The sequence below is a fragment of the Larus michahellis genome, unplaced genomic scaffold, assembly GCF_964199755.1.
Source record: "Larus michahellis unplaced genomic scaffold, bLarMic1.1 SCAFFOLD_495, whole genome shotgun sequence".
In the NCBI taxonomy this organism is placed as follows: Eukaryota; Metazoa; Chordata; class Aves; order Charadriiformes; family Laridae; genus Larus; species Larus michahellis.
This window is the reverse complement of record NW_027436162.1, coordinates 776-17,555: the sequence shown is the minus strand read 5'-3', so window position 1 is coordinate 17,555 and position 16,780 is coordinate 776. Positions and strand designations below refer to the sequence as shown.

Here is a 16,780-nt window from a genome sequence, read left to right as displayed (position 1 = left end):
GGGGACACAGCAGGGACAAGGGGACACCAGGATGGGGACACCATGGAGGGACACGGCAGGGACGGGGACACCAAGGGGGGGACAATGGACCCCGTGTTGGCACCAGGCAGGTGGCCCACGGGGAGCTGGGGTGGCCCGGGGGGGGGACACGGAGGGGGACAGGGGGATGGGGACACGGCAGGGACGATGGGACACCAGGATGGGGTCATGGGACCCCCGGTGTTGGCACCCTGTGGGTGGCCCACAGGGAGTCGGGGTGGCCCGGGGTCCCCTGGGGACGTGGGGGGGACACGGAGGGGACACGGGGATGGGGATACGGAGATGGGGACACAGCAGGGACAAGGGGACACCACGATGGGGACACCGTGGCAGGGACGGGGACACCAAGGGGGGGACAATGGACCCCGCGTTGGTACCGTGCGGGTGGCCCACGGGGAGTCGGGGTGGCCCGGGGTGCCACGGAGGGGACACGGGGATGGGGATACGGAGATGGGGACACAGCAGGGACAAGGGGACACCAGGATGGGGACACCATGGAGGGACACGGCAGGGACGGGGACACCAAGGGGGGACAATGGACCCCGCGTTGGCACCAGGCAGGTGGCCCACGGGGAGCTGGGGTGGCCCGGGGGGGGGACACGGAGGGGGACAGGGGGATGGGGACACGGCAGGGACGATGGGACACCAGGATGGGGTCATGGGACCCCCGGTGTTGGCACCCTGCGGGTGGCCCACGGGGAGTCGGGGTGGCCCGGGGTTCCCTGGGGACGTGGGGGGGACACGGAGGGGACACGGGGATGGGGATATGGGGACGGGGACGCAGCGGGGACAAGGGGACACCAGGATGGGGACACCGTGGCAGGGACGGGGACACCAAGGGGGGACAACGGACCCCGTGTTGGCACCAGGCGGGTGGCCCACGGGGAGTTGGGGTGGTCCAGGGGGCCATGGGGGGACACGGGAATGGGGATGGGGACACAGCAGGGACAAGGGGACACCAGGATGGGGACACCGTGGAGGGACACGGCAGGGACGGGGACACCAAGGGGGGGACAATGGACCCCGCGTTGGCACCGTGCAGGTGGCCCACGGGGAGTTGGGGTGGTCCGGGGTCCTCTGGGGACATGGGGGGACACAGGGATGGGGACGTGGAGGGGGACACGGCAGGGACAAGGGGACACCAGGATGGGGACACCAAGGACAAGACCTGGAGCCTTGGGGACCTTGGGGACAAGAGAGGGATGGACAAGGGACAGGGACCCCCGGAGGAACCTGGTGGCCCAGGAGAGCCCCTTGGGGCCCCAGGAGAGCCCCCGGGGGGACCCAGGCGGCCCCTTGGTGACAGAGGTGGCCCCTTGGGGACACCAAGGACAAGACATGGACCCTTGGGAACAAGAGAGGGATGGACAAGGGACAGGGACCCCCCCCAAGGGACCCCTGGAGGAACCTGGTGGCCCAGGAGAGCCCCTCGGGGACCCAGGTGGCCCCAGAGGGACCCAGGTGGCCCCCAGGGGACACCAAGCACAAGATGTGTCCCTTTGGGGACAGAAGGGGACCTTGGGGACAAGAGAAGGATGGAGAAGGGACGGGGACCCCTGGAGGAACCTGGTGGCCCAGGAGAGCCCCTTGGGGCCCCAGGTGGCCCCAGAGGGACCCAGGTGGCCCCCAGGGGACACCAAGCACAAGATGTGTCCCTTTGGGGACAGAAGGGGACCTTGGGGACACAGAAGGGGACCTTGGGGACAAGAGAAGGATGGACAAGGGACGGGGACCCCTGGAGGAACCTGGTGGCCCAGGAGAGCCCCTTGGGGCCCCAGGTGGCCCCCGGGGGGACTGAGGTAGCCCCTTGGGGACCGAGGTGTGTGTGTCCCGTCCCGTCCCCCCCCAGGTGACAGCGGTGTGTGTCCCCCCCAGGTGACAGCGGTGTCCCCCCCGCCCCACCTCAGCATCCAGGTGTCGTAGTCGATGTCCGTCATGGTGTTGGGGAACTCCAGGTCCTCGGGGCGGATGGCGGTGACGCCTGCGGGGACAAGGCCGGGGGGGGACACATTTTGGGGGGGGGGGATGGCAGGAGAGGGGGAGGGGTGCGGGGTGTGTCCCCCCCCGCCCCCGCGGTGTCCCCTCCTGTCCCCTCTCACCCGCCTCGATGGAGCCGGACCAACGATCCACCATCTTCTGGATGACGATCTCGAAGAGCTCCCCGTCCCGCAGCGCCCTGGGGACACGGGGGTCACTGTGGGACACCCCAAAACCCTGGGGGGGGGACACGAGGGGGACACGAGGGGGACAGGGGACCCCCCCAGGGGGGTGCTGGGAGGCGGGGGGAGCACCCCGAGGGGGGATTTGGGGTGAAATGGGGCAGGTTTGGGGGCGCGGGGGCAGGGTCTGGGGCAGATTTGGGGGTGGAGGAGCAGATTTGGGGCAGGTTTGGGGACCCAGGGGCAGATTTGGTGGCTCGAGGACAGGGTTTGGGGCAGATTTGGGGACCCAGGGGGAGATATGGGGCAGGTTTGGGGACCCAGGGGGAGATATGGGGCAGGTTTGGGGACCCAGGGGCAGATCTGGGGACCCAGGGGCAGATCTGGGGGCTCGAGGACAGGGTCTGGGGCAGATTTGGGGACCCAGGGGCAGATATGGGGCAGGTTTGGGGGCACAGGGGCAGATTTGGGGGCGCGGGGGCAGATTTGGGGCAGATTTGGGGGTGAAGGAGCAGATTTGGGGCAGGTTTGGGGACCCAGGGGCAGATTTGGGGGCTCGAGGACAGGGTTTGGGGCAGATTTGGGGACCCAGGGGCAGATATGGGGCAGGTTTGGGGGCACAGGGGCAGATTTGGGGACCCAGGGGCAGATCTGGGGGCTCGAGGACAGGGTCTGGGGCAGATTTGGGGACCCAGGGGCAGGTTTGGGGGCTCGAGGACAGGGTCTGGGGCAGATTTGGGGACCCAGGGGCAGATATGGGGCAGGTTTGGGGACCCAGGGGCAGATTTGGGGGCGCGGGGGCAGATTTGGGGCAGATTTGGGGGTGGAGGAGCAGATTTGGGGCAGGTTTGGGGACCCAGGGGCAGATCTGGGGGCTCGAGGACAGGGTTTGGGGCAGATTTGGGGACCCAGGGGCAGATATGGGGCAGGTTTGGGGACCCAGGGGCAGATTTGGGGACCCAGGGGCAGGTTTGGGGGCTCGAGGACAGGGTCTGGGGCAGATTTGGGGACCCAGGGGCAGATATGGGGCAGGTTTGGGGGCACAGGGGCAGATTTGGGGGCGCGGGGGCAGATTTGGGGCAGATTTGGGGGTGGAGGAGCAGATTTGGGGCAGGTTTGGGGACCCAGGGGCAGATCTGGGGGCTCGAGGACAGGGTTTGGGGCAGATTTGGGGACCCAGGGGCAGATATGGGGCAGGTTTGGGGGCACAGGGGCAGATTTGGGGACCCAGGGGCAGATCTGGGGGCTCGAGGACAGGGTCTGGGGCAGATTTGGGGACCCAGGGGCAGGTTTGGGGGCTCGAGGACAGGGTCTGGGGCAGATTTGGGGACCCAGGGGCAGGTCTGGGGGCGCGGGGGCAGATTTGGGGCAGATTTGGGGGTGGAGGAGCAGATTTGGGGCAGGTTTGGGGACCCAGGGGCAGATTTGGGGGCTCGAGGACAGGGTCTGGGGCAGATTTAGGGACCCAGGGGCAGGTCTGGGGGCTCGAGGACAGGGTTTGGGGCAGATTTGGGGACCCAGGGGCAGATATGGGGACCCAGGGGCAGATCTGGGGGATCAGGGACAGGGTTTGGGGCATGTTTGGGGAGCCAGGGGCAGATTTGGGGGATCAGAGGCAGGTTTGGGGACTCGAGGGCAGGGTTTGGGGCAGATTTGAGGGTGCAGGGGCAGATTTGGGGCAGGTTTGGGGGCACAGGGGCAGATTTGGGGACCCAGGGGCAGGTTTGGTGGCGCTAGGACCAGCCTGGGGCAGATTTGGGGACCCGGGGGCCAGTTTGGGACAGATTCGGGGGCTCGAGAACAGGGTTTGGGGCAGATTCGGGGGTTACAGGGGCAGTTTTGGGGACCTGGGGGCAGATTTGAGGGTCCAGAGACCAACCTGGGGCAGATTTGGGGACCCAGGGGCCAGTTTGGGGCAGATTCGGGGGCTCGAGGACAGGGTTTGGGGCAGATTTGGGGTTACAGGGGCAGTTTTGGGGAGCAGATTTGAGGGTCCAGAGACCAACCTGGGGCAGATTTGGGGACCCAGGGGCTGGTTTGGGGCAGATTTTTGGGGTCCAAGGTGGGGTTTTTGGGGTTTAGGATGGGTTTTGGGGCCCAGGATGGGGGTTTTTGGGGTTTAGGATGGGTTTTGGGGCCCAGGATGGGGGTTTTTGGGGTTTAGGATGGGTTTTTGGGGCCCAGGGTGAGTTTTTGGGGCCCAGGGTGGGGGGTTTTGGGGGTTTAGGATGAGTTTTGGGGCCCAGGATGGGGTGTGTTGGGGTTTAGCATGGGGGGTTTGGGGGCCCAGGATGGGGTTTTTGGGGTTTAGGATGGGTTTTGGGGCCCAGTGTGGGGTTTTTGGGGCCCAGGATGGGGTTTTATGGGCCCAGTGTGGGGTTTTTGGGGCCCAGGATGGGGGGTTTGGGGTTTAGGGTGGGGTTTTGGGGGCCCAGGATGGGGTTTTATGGGCCCAGGATGGGGGTTTTGGGGCCCAGGATGGGGGGTTTTGGGGTTTAGGATAGGTTTTTGGGGCCCAGGGTGAGTTTTTGGGGTTTAGGATGGGTTTTTATGGGCCCAGTGTGGGGTTTTTGGGGCCCAGGATGGGGGGTTTTGGGGCCCAGGATGGGGGTTTTGGGGCCCAGGATGGGGGTTTTGGGGTTTAGGGTGGGTTTTTGTGGCACGGGGTGGAGGTTTTGGGGGTTTAGGATGGGTTTTGGGGCCCAGGGTGGGGGTTTTGGGGTTTAGGGTGGGTTTTTGTGGCACGGGGTGGGGGTTTTGGGGGTTTAGGATGGGTTTTGGGGTTTAGGATGGGTTTTGGGGCCCAGGATGGGGGTTTTGGGGGTTTAGGATGGGTTTTGGGGCCCAGGATGGGGGTTTTGGGGGTTTAGGATGGGTTTTGGGGCCCAGGATGGGGGTTTTGGGGGTTTAGGATGGGTTTTGGGGCCCAGGATGGGGGTTTTGGGAGTTTAGGATGGGTTTTGGGGCCCAGGATGGGGGTTTTGGGGGTTTAGGATGGGTTTTGGGGCCCAGGATGGGGGTTTTGGGGGTTTAGGATGGGTTTTGGGGCCCAGGGTGGGGGGTTTTGGGGGTTTAGGATGGGTTTTGGGGCCCAGGGTGGGGGGTTTTGGTGGTTTAGGATGGGTTTTGGGGCCCAGGGTGGGGGGTTTTGGGGGTTTAGGATGGGTTTTGGGGCCCAGGGTGGGGTTTTTGGGGGCGCCCCTGACCGGTTGGAGATGACGATGGCGTCGTTGAACTCGGAGCGGCAGTTCTGGCGCAGCGCCGTGCGCCCGCCGTTGGTGATGACGGCGTTGGTGCCGTGCAGGCGGTGGAAGCGCAGGTCGCTGGGGGAACCCCCCGGGGAGGGGCTTTCGGGGGACCCCGGGGTGTCACCCTCCGAGCCATCGCCCCCCACCGACGTCACCTCTGGGGGACGCACGCACGCAGAGCGCCCGTCAACCCCAAGGCGGGGGGGGGCTCTGGCACCCCAATATTGCCCCTGCCCCCCCCGGAGTCCTTGATGTCCCACAAACCCAACACCCCGCTGTCCCCGGGTGCCCCAAACCCACCCCGGGATGTCCCCAAAGCCCCTCAAACGTCACGTCTGGTGTCCCCCAGGACCCCTGACCCCCCCCAAACCCAACACCATGGTGTCCCCAATGTCCCCAGGTCCCCCAAACCCATCCCCTGATGTCCCCAGGTCCCCTCAAACTCCACTTCTGATGTCCCCAGGACCCCTTGTCCCCCCCAAACCCAACATCATGGTGTCCCCCATGTCCCCAAACCCACCCCCTGATGTCCCCAGGCCCCCCCAAACGTACCCCCGGATGTCCCCAGGTCCCTCAAACCCACCCTGTGATGTCCCCAGGACCCCTGTCACCCCCAAACCCACCTCCTGGTGTCCCCAACCCCCTCAAACCCACCTCTTGATGTCCCCAACCTCCCCAAACCCACCCCCTGCTGTCCCCAGGTCCCCCAAACCCACCCCCTGATGTCCCCAAACCCCCCCAAAACTCCACCTCTGACCTCCCCGGTTGTGTCCCCCCCCCGAGCTCCAGTGTCCCCAGTAGCTCACCGCCGTCCTCCACGATGGTGGCCTGGGCGGCCTGGCCGTAGAGGTCCACCACGGCGTAGACGTTGGGGGGGACGTTCCAAGCGGCGGGTCCCTGCGCCGCCCCGTTGACGAAGAAGTGGAGGGTGCCATCGTCCCTGCGGACCACCCCCACCGTGTCCCCCGCCTGCAGGGGACACGCGTCACCCGGGGACAAGGGACACCGGAGGGGGGAGGTTGTCCCCTGCCCCACGGCCTCCGGGTTGTCCCCACCTTGAGGCGGTCGAGGTTGTGGCCGTACTCGTCCAGGACGGTGGTGCCGTTGTGCATCACCCCGTTGCCCGTCATCATCCAGGTGCCTGCGGGGACAGGGGACAGGGTTGGGGACACGAGCCGTGGAGGGGACGGTGGGTTGGGGACACCCGGGAGTGGCCGAGGGGACAGCTTGGGGTGGTTTGAGATGGCCTGAGGACACCCCAGGGACATCTTGGGGGGGCTGGGGACGCCCTGGAGTGGCTGGAGGTGCCCTGGGGACACCTCGGGGACAGCCTGGGATGGATGGGGACACCCTGCAGTGGCTCAAGGTGTCCTGGGGCCACCTTGGGGTGGTTTGAGATGGCCTGGGGACACCCCAGGGACATCTTGGGGGGGCTGGGGATGCCCTGGGGACAACCTGGAGTGGCTCAAGGTGTCCTGGGGCCACCTTGGGGTGGTTTGAGATGGCCTGAGGACACCCCAGGGACATCTTGGGGGGGCTGGGGATGCCCTGGAGTGGCTGGAGATGCCCTGGGGACACCTTGGGGACAGCCTGGGATGGATGGGGACACCCTGGAGTGGCTCGAGGTGTCCTGGGGACACCCTGGGGACACCTTAGAGCGGCTGGAGATGGTCTGAGGAGACACAGGGGTGGTTTGGGGACACCCTGGAGTGGTTAGAGACGGACTGAGGACACCCCAGGGACACCCTGGGATGGCCAGGGACACCCTAGAGTGGCTGGAGATGCCCTGGGGACACCCTGAGGTGGCTCAAGGTGGCCTAGGGACATCCTGGAGTGGCTGGGGACGCCCTGCGGAGACTCAGGAGTGGCTGGGGACACCCTGGGGACAGGTATTGACTCCATGGGGACATTGGGGACCCATGGGAACCCCTCGGAGATGCTGGGGACCCCACGGAGATGTTGGGAACCCCATGAGAACCCCAGGAAGATGTTGGGGACCCCACGGAGACCTCTCGGAGATGTCGGGGACGCCACGGTGACGTTGGGGACCCACCTGAGCGCAGGTTGGTCATGGTGGAGGGCAGCTGGAGGTAGGCGGGGTTGTGGGTGGTGACCCCGATCTCGATGGACCCCGCCCACTTGTCCACCATCTTGTCGATGCGGACCTGGAAGAGCTCGTTGTCCCGCAGCGCCCGGGCGCTCAGCACCACCCCGTGGTTGAAGTCGTCCGTGGCGCTGGGGACGGGGACACGGGGGACACCGCGTCACCAGGGGGATGAGGGACGGGTCCGGCACGTCAGCAGAGACGTGGGGACACCGCGTCAGCGGGGACGTGGGGGATGGGCCCGTCACGTCAATGGGGACACAAAGACACCACGTCGAGGGGGACACCAGGGACGGCGACACCACGTCGAGGGGGACACCAGGGACGGGGACAGAAGGACACAACGTCAGTGGGGACACCAGGATGGGTCCATCATGTCACCAGGGACATCAAAGATGGGGACACAAGGACACAACATCAGTGGGGACACGGGGGTGGGTCCATCATGTCAACGGGGACACCAGGGACGGGGACCCAAGGACACAGCATCAGCAGGGACACCACGGATGGGTTCACCACGTCAACGGGGACATCAGGGTGGGGGACACCATGTCAATGGGGACGTGAGAGTTGGAGACACCATGTCAACGGTGACACCAGAATAGGGCCACCACTTCAATGGGGACACCAAGGACGGGGACGCCAGGGACGGGGCCAGCACGTCAAGAGGGACACCAGGGACGGGGACACCAGGACATCACATCAAGCAGGACGCTAAGGACGAGGACACCACGTCAACGGGGACGTCAGGGTTGGGGACACTACGTCAATGGGGACCCCGGTGTTGGGGACACCGGACACCACATCAACCAGGACATCAGGGACGGACCCATCACACCAAAGGGGACGCGGTCACTCGCTGTGACCACAAGGCCATCTCCAGCCCGCCGCGTCCCCAAGTCCCCCCAGACCCCCCTGTCCCCGTGTCACTCACTGTGGCCGCAGAGCCGTGCGTCCCTCGTTGACCACGGCCGCCTTCTGCCCGCAGTTGGGGTGGAAGAGGAGGCGGGGGGGCGGCGGTGGCCCGGCCGGTGGCCCAGCGGGGGGCTGAGGGGACACCGGGGGACGTCGGCCACCCTCGGGGGACAACGCCCTCAGGATGGCGTTGTTGCGGCGCAGGCGGTCGCTGTGGTTGTGGTTGTGGACGATGGTCACCTTCACCGCCATCCCGTAGAGGTCCACCACCCCGTAGACCACCAACGGGGTCAGCGTCGTCGCCACCCCTGGGGACGGGGACAGGGACGTCACCGCAGCCGCCCTGGGGACACCCTGGTCTCCTCAAGGTCATGGGGCATCAACATCGGGGATGGCCCGTGGATGGGGACATCCCCAAGAGCCACCCTGGTGTCCCCAAGGTCACGGGGTGTCAACATGGAGGATACCCCATAGACGGCAATGTCCCCAGGAGCCACCTTGGTGTCCCCAAGGTCACGGGGCCTCAACATGGGGGACAGCCCATGGGTGGGGACATCATCAAGAGCCACCTCGGTGTCCCTCAAGGCCACGGGGCATCAACATGGGGGACACCCCATGGATGGCGATGTCCCCAGGAGCCACCTTGGTGTCCCCAGGGTCATGGGGCCTCAACATAGGGGACAACCCATAGATGGGGACATCCCCAAGAGCCACCCTGGTGTCCCCAAGGTCACGGGGTGTCAACATGGGGGACAACCCATGGATGGGGACATCATCAAGAGCCACCTCGGTGTCCCTCAAGGACACGGGGCATCAACGTGGGGGACACCCCATGGATGGCGATGTCCCCAGGAGCCACCTTGGTGTCCCCAAGCTCACGGGGCCTCAACATAGGGGACACCCCATGGATGGGGACATCCCCAAGCTCACAGGGCGTCAACATGGGGGACAACCCATGGGTGGGGACACCACCAAGAGCCACCGTGGTGTCCCTCAAGGACACAAGGCATCGACGTGGGGGACACCCCATGGATGGCGATGTCCCCAAGAACCACCTTGGTGTCCCCAAGGTCACGGGGCCTCAACATAGGGGACACCCCATGGATGGGGACATCCCCAAGGTCATGGGGCGTCAACATGGGGGACAACCCATGGGTGGGGACACCACCAAGAGCCACCGTGGTGTCCCTCAAGGACACAGGGCATCGACGTGGGGGACACCCCATGGATGGCGATGTCCCCAAGAACCACCTTGGTGTCCCCAAGGTCACGGGGTGTCAACATGGGGGACAACCCATGGGTGGGGACATCATCAAGAGCCACCTCGGTGTCCCTCAAGGACACGGGGCATCAACGTGGGGGACACCCCATGGATGGCGATGTCCCCAGGAGCCACCTTGGTGTCCCCAAGCTCACGGGGCCTCAACATAGGGGACACCCCATGGATGGGGACATCCCCAAGCTCACGGGGCGTCAACATGGGGGACAACCCATGGGTGGGGACACCACCAAGAGCCACCGTGGTGTCCCTCAAGGACACAGGGCATCGACGTGGGAGACACCCCATGGATGGCGATGTCCCCAAGAACCACCTTGGTGTCCCCAAGGTCACGGGGCCTCAACGTGAAGGACAATCCATGGGTGGGGACACCATCAAGAGCCACCGTGGTGTCCCTCAAGGTCACGGGGCCTCAACATGGGGGACAATCCATGGGTGGGGACATCCCCAAGAGCCACCCTGGTGTCCCCAAGGTCACGGGGTGTCAACATGGGGGACACCCCATGGGTGGGGACACCACCAAGAGCCACCGTGGCGTCCCTCAAGGACACGGGGTGCCAACGTGGCAGACGCCCCACGGGTGGGGACATCCCCAAGAGCCACCTCGGTGTCCCCGGGTCCCCTCCCATCCCCAGGGTGTCGATGGGGGGCCGCCGGGGGGCTGTGGGGGGGGGTGTCCCCACGTCCCCGTGTGTGTGTGTGTGTCCCCCCCGGGGGTGTCCCCGTGCCCCCCACCTTGGTCGATGCCGTTGATGTAGAAGTGAAGGGCGTTGTTGGCTTTCCTGGTCAGCCCGATGTGGTCCCCTTCCTGCGGGGGGGGGGGGGGGGGGACGACACACGGGGGACACAGGTGACAACGGGCCCCCCCCCAAATCTGAGGCGGGCCCCCCCCCACATCCCCGGGGTGTCCTCGAGGGGTTGGGGGGCCAGGGACTGGGCGGGGGGGGACACACAACACCGGTGAGGACCCCCCAAACCCCTGCTGGGGACAGTGGGGACACGGGGGGGGACGACACAACACTGGGACACCCCCCCGGGGGGAAAGTTGGGGGTCCCGGGAAAGGGGGGGGGGGGGAGTTCTTCAGATTTTGGGGGGCCCGGGGGGGCTGGGGAGGGAATTCCTGATTTTGGGGGGGGCCTCAGGTGGTTTTTGGGGGGGGTCTGGCGGTGCTGGGGGGGGGGAATTCCTGATTTTGGGGGGGCCCTGGGGAGGTTTCGGGGGTCCCACGGGGAGTTTGTGCCGGGGGCGGGGGTGTCCCAAAAAGTTGGGGGGGTCCTGAATTTTGGGGGGGGCGCTCAGGTGGTTTTGGGGGTCCCGGGGGAGGTTGGGGGGGTCCCCCCAATTTTGGGGAGGGCTCTCAGGGGAGTTTTGGGGGGTCCCCGGGCGGGGGGGGGGGAGGGGGTTGAGGGGGCATCCCCTTGATTCCGGGGGACCCCCGGGGGGGGATTTTAGTGGTCGGGGGGGGGGGGGTGTCCCTCGATTTTGGGGGCCCCCCGGGGGGGGGCTTTGGGGGGTCCCCGAGGTGGGGGTCACTCCTGATTTTGGGGGGTCCCCCCAATCTTGGGAGGTTCTGGGTGGGTTTGGGGGGGTCCTGGGGGGTTTTTAGGGGTCCCGGGGGGGGTTTTAGGGATCCCGGGGGGGGGGAGGGGGGGAGGGTCCCCCCGATTTTGGGGGGCCCCCGGGGGGGTCACCTGCAGCTCATCGAGGCTGAACTCGCAGTACTCGCGCCGCGTCCCCTTCCCGTTGGTCAGGATCCCGCAGCCGCTCATCATGATGGTGCCTGGGGGGGGTCACGACACAGTGGGGGGGTCATGACATGGTGGGGGGGGGCCCCCACGGGGGGTCATGACATGGTGGGGGGGGGCCCCCACCCCCCCTCTGAGGGGACCCAGGCATCCGGGAACCGCCCCCCTCTCCCTTTAACAGGGGTTTTTGGGGACCCCCAACTCCATTCTTGGGGGCCTGGGGGGGGATCCTGGTGTCCCGGGGGGGATCCCACCATCGCCGGGGGGGGGGGGGGGGGGGGATCAAGGCGTCCGGGGGGCGGGGGGGGGGGGTCGCCATTCTCCTCTGGGGGGCACCCAGGTGTCTGTGGGGGGGGGGTCTCTCAAGCATCTGAGCACCCAAATTAACCCCAACCACCAGCTCCTGGGGAGCCCCCTCCTCTCCCGAGGGGACCCAGGTGTCCAGGGGGGGACCCCAGGTGTCCTGGGGGGGTCCCGGGCGTTGGGGGGGGGGTCCCGGGCGTTGCGGGGGGGGGGGGGGCCCACCGGAGCGGAGGTTGGTCATGGTGGCGGGGTACTCCAGGCTGTTGGGGTTATGGGCCGTCACCCCGATCTCGATGGAGCCCGACCATTTATCCACCAGTTTGTCGATACGGATCTGGGGGGGGGACGCGGGTAAGTTGGGGGGGGGGGATAAACCTCCCAACACCCCCCCGGATGCCCCTCATAGCCCCCTCCCCCCAGCCCCGGTACCCCATGGGACGCCCGGCTGCCCACAGGGTCCCCAAGGTGTCCCCAAAACGCCCTCGGGTCCCCAGTGCTGTCCCCAAGAGCCCCCCCACACCCACCGGGACACCCCTGAGACCCCCCCCCCAGGACCCCCAGGATCTCTGTAAGCCCCCCCCTCCCCCAGGACACTGGGGAGTCCCTTTTAAGGCCCCCCAGGACCCCGTAACACCCCCCAGGACCCTTCTAAGGTCCCCATGGCCCCCCTAAGACCCCCCATCAGCCTCATTGGGCCCCCCAGGACCCCCCCAATGACCCCAGCCACCCCCTCCCAGGAGCCCTTAAAGGCCCCCAGAACCACTCCCAGGACCCCCCAAAACCCCCCAGGACCCCTCCAATGACCCCCAAAAATTTCCCCCAGGACCCCTCCAATGACCCCCAAAGAACTCCCCCCAGAATCCCTTAAAGGCCCCCAGGACCCCCCCAAAAACGCCAGGACTCCCCAAAACCCTTCAGGACCCCCCAAAAACCCCCAGGACCCTCCCAGGAACCCAAACACCCCCCCCCACCCCAGGACCCCTCCCAGGAGCCCCCCAAAAGCCCCCAGGCCTCCCAAAAACCCCTCGGGACCCCCCAAAAGCCCCCAGGCCCCCTCCAATGACCCCCCAAAAAAAACCCAGGAGCCTCCCAAGGCCCCCAAAAGACCTGCAGGAGCCTCCCAGGACCCCCCAAAAAAACCCCCAGGACCCTCTCAGGAACCCAAACCGCCCCCCCCCCCCAAGACCTCCTCCAATGACCCCCCCAAAAAACCCCAGGAGCCTCCCAGGACCCCCCAGGACCCTCCCGGACCCCTGGACCCCTCCAATGACCCCAAACCCCCCCCCCAGGATCCCTTAAAGGCCCCCAGGACCCCTCCCAGGACCCCCCAAAAAAACCCAGGCCTCCCAAAAACCCCTCAGGACCCCCCAAAGCCCCCAGGCGCCTTCCAATGACCCCCCCAAAAAACCCCAGAAGCCTCCCAGGACCCCCCAGGACCCTCCCGGACCCCTGGACCCCTCCAGTGACCCCAAAAAACCCCCCCAGGATCCCTTAAAGGCCCCCAGGACCCCTCCCAGGACCCCCAAAAAAACCCAGGCCTCCCAAAAACCCCTCAGGACCCCCCAAAAGCCCCCAGGCCCCTTCCAATGACCCCCCCAAAAAACCCCAGAAGCCTCCCAGGACCCCTCCAATGACCCCAAAAAACCCCCCCAGGATCCCTTAAAGGCCCCCAGGACCCCTCCCAGGACCCCTGAAAAAACCGCAGGACTCCCAAAAACCCCTCAGGACCCCCCTAAAGCCCCCAGGCCTCCCAAAAACCCCTCAGGACCCCCCCAAAAGCCCCCAGGCCCCCTCCAACGACCTCCCCAAAAAAACCCATGAGTCTCCCAAGGCCCCCAAAAGACCTGCAGGAGCCTCCCAGGACCCCCCCAAAAAACCCCCAGGACCCCTCCCAGGACCCCCAAAATCCCCCAGGACCCCCCCCCGGGCACCTCGAACATCTCGCCGTCGCGCAGGGGCCGGTTGGTGAGGACGACGCCGTTGTTGAACTCGTCGAGGGGCCGCCGGCGCTCGGCCGTCTTGTGCCCATTGCTCAGCTTGATGAGGGCCCCGCACTTCTCGTGGAACAGCAGCGCCTCATTGGACAGCGCGGCCCCGGGGCCCGCCCACGCCGCGCCTGGGGGGGGGGGGGGGGTGTGGTGTGTGTAGGCCACGCCCACTCAGGGAGAGGCCACGCCCCACCCCCCCAAACCCCCCCCACCCGTTCGTTAAGGCGAGTGAGAGAGGGGGGAAGCTCCCGCCCCCCCCCCCCCCTTTCCGGGGTGGGCCACGCCCCCTTGGGAAGACCACGCCCCCTATTGGGAGAGACCACGCCCCCCAGAACACCCCCCCATTAAGACAAGGGGAGGCTCCGCCCCCTTGGGAAGACCACGCCCCCTATTGGGAGAGGCCACGCCCCCCAGAACAGCCCCCCATTCATTAAGACAAGGGGAAGAGGCTCAGCCCCCTTGGGAAGACCACGCCCCCTTGGGAAGTCCACGCCCCATTAAGACAAGGGGGAGGCTCCACCCCCTTGGGAAGACCACGCCCCCTATTGGGAGAGACCACACCCCCCAGAAAACCCCCCCATTCATTAAGACAAGGGGAAGAGGCTCCGCCCCCTTGGGAAGACCACGCCCCCTCTTGGGAGAGGCCACGACCCCCAGAACACCCCCCCATTCATTAAGACAAGGGGAAGAGGCTCCGCCCCCTTGGGAAGACCACGCCCCCATTGGGAGAGGCCACGCCCCCCAGAACAGCCCCTATTCATTAAGACAAAGGGGAAGGCTCCGCCCCCTTGGGAAGACCACGCCCCCTATTGGGAGAGACCACACCCCCCAGAACACCCCCCACCCCATTCATTAAGACAAGGGGAAGAGGCTCCGCCCCCTGGGGTGGGCCACGCCCCCTTGGGGAAGGCCACCCACCCCCCACCCACCCCCATTCACTAAGACAAGTGAGAGGGGGAAGCTCCGCCCCCCTGGGGTGGGCCACGCCCCCTGAAGAGGCCACACCCCTTATTGGGAGAGGCCACGCCCCCAGTCATTAAGGCAAAAGGGAAGCTCCGCCCCCTGTGTGGGCCACGCCCCCTTTGGAGGACCACGCCCCAGATAGGCCACGCCCCCCGCCCCCCACCCCCACCCCCCCATTGAGACAGTGGCCACTTGGTCCCAGCGCTGGCCCCACCCACCAATAGGCCACGCCCCCAGGGAAGGCCCCACCCACGAATAGGCCCCACCCCCTTCGAAGAGGCCACGCCCATCAGGCCCTTCCCCAGCCCCGCCCCCTTTGGAGCTGACCCCACCCACTCCCCATTCAAGCCATGCCCCCCCCCCCGGGAGTGGGGCAAAGGCTCTGCCCCCCGGGGACAAGCCCCGCCCACTCCCATTCACAGATAGGGCTGCCATGGCCCCGCCCCCCGGGTTAGGCCCCGCCCCCGTCACTCACCGCCCTCGGGGGGGTCCAGGCTGTCGGGGAACTTGTCGGGACGGGGCTGGGCCCGGGGGGGGGCCGGGGCGGGGGGCAGCGCTGGGGGGGGGTGGGGGGGGCACCAGTCACACCAGTGCTCCCAGTAACGACCCCGGTACCCTCCCAGTAACCCCAGTGCTCCCAGTAACAGCTCCCAGTACCCGCCCAGTGCTCCCAGTAACACCCAGTGCTCCCAGTACCCTCCCAGTGCTCCCAGTAACGACCCCGGTACCCTCCCAGTAACCCCAGTGCTCCCAGTACCCGCCCAGTAACACCCAGTAATGCCCCCCCAGTCACACCAGTGCTCCCAGTGACGGCCCCGGTACCCTCCCAGTAACCCCCAGTGCTCCCAGTAACAGCTCCCAGTACCCTCCCAGTGCTCCCAGTACCCTCCCAGTGCTCCCAGTAACGACCCCGGTACCCTCCCAGTAACCCCAGTGCTCCCAGTAACAGCTCCCAGTACCCACCCAGTGCTCCCAGTAACACCCAGTAATGCCCCCCCGGTCACACCAGTGCTCCCAGTGACGGCCCCGGTACCCTCCCAGTAACCCCAGTGCTCCCAGTAACAGCTCCCAGTACCCGCCCAGTGCTCCCAGTAACACCCAGTAATGCCCCCCCGGTCACACCAGTGCTCCCAGTGACGGCCCCGGTACCCTCCCAGTAATACCCAGTAATGCTCCCCCAGTAACCCCAGTGCTCCCAGTAACGACCCCAGTACCCTCCCAGTAACAGCTCCCAGTGCTCCCAGTAACAAGCCTGGTACTCTCCCAGTACTCTCCCAGTGCACCCAGTAACGCTCAGTAATGCTCCCCCAGTAATCCCAGTGCTCCCAGTAATGGTCCTCAGTACTCTCCCAGTGCTTCCAGCAACAGTCCCAGTAACCCCAGTACTCCAAGTAATGCCTCCCAGTCACACCAGTGCTCCCAGTAACGCCTCCCAGTATCTTTCCAGTGCTTCCAGTAACACCCAGGAGTGTCCCCCCAGTAACACCAGTGCTCCCCGTAACGACTCCCAGTACCCTCCCAGTGCTCCCAGTAATGGCCCCAGTACCCACCCAGTAGCCCCAGTGCTCCCAGTAACGACCCCAGTACTCTCCCAGTGCTCCCAGTAACACCCACTGACACCCCCCAGTAACGCCCCAGTGCTCCCAGTACCCCCCCAAATCTCCCCAACACCCCCAAATCCCCCCCATCACCCCTAAATCCCACCCCCCCGTACCCCCGACCCCCCGTACCCCCTTCTCCGTCACCCCGACTCCCCCAAACCCCCCCGGCCCCAACTCCCTCCAACCCACCCCCCAACTCCCCCAAATCCCCCCAACTCCCCCCCAACTCCCTCAAATCCTCCCCCCAAAACCCCCCAACTCCCCCCCAGCTCCCTCAAATCCCCCCAAAACCCCCCCAACTCCCTCCAAAATCCTCCCCCAAAACCCCCCAGCTCCCCCCAAAATCCCTCAAATCCCCCCCAAATCCCCCCAACTCCCCCCAAAATCCTCCCCCAGCTCCCCCCAACTCCCCCCAAAGCCCCCAATTACCCCAAC

General features: G+C 66.4%; 1 protein-coding gene across 1 annotated transcript in view; it reads right to left on the bottom strand.

Moving 5' to 3' along the window:
• Positions 1-15,265, bottom strand: part of NEURL4 (neuralized E3 ubiquitin protein ligase 4) — a gene marked incomplete at both ends in the record, with an annotated part of 29,736 nt that extends 14,471 nt beyond the window's left edge. The window contains 12 exon segments of the mRNA XM_074571694.1: positions 1,942-2,020; positions 2,139-2,215; positions 5,405-5,603; positions 6,253-6,415; positions 6,502-6,587; positions 7,500-7,681; positions 8,485-8,773; positions 10,480-10,552; positions 11,437-11,525; positions 12,016-12,127; positions 13,725-13,909; positions 15,220-15,265. Of these exon segments, the coding sequence (XP_074427795.1) occupies positions 1,942-2,020; positions 2,139-2,215; positions 5,405-5,603; positions 6,253-6,415; positions 6,502-6,587; positions 7,500-7,681; positions 8,485-8,773; positions 10,480-10,552; positions 11,437-11,525; positions 12,016-12,127; positions 13,725-13,909; positions 15,220-15,265 (1,580 nt within the window).
• Between the last annotated feature and the right edge of the window lie 1,515 nt (positions 15,266-16,780).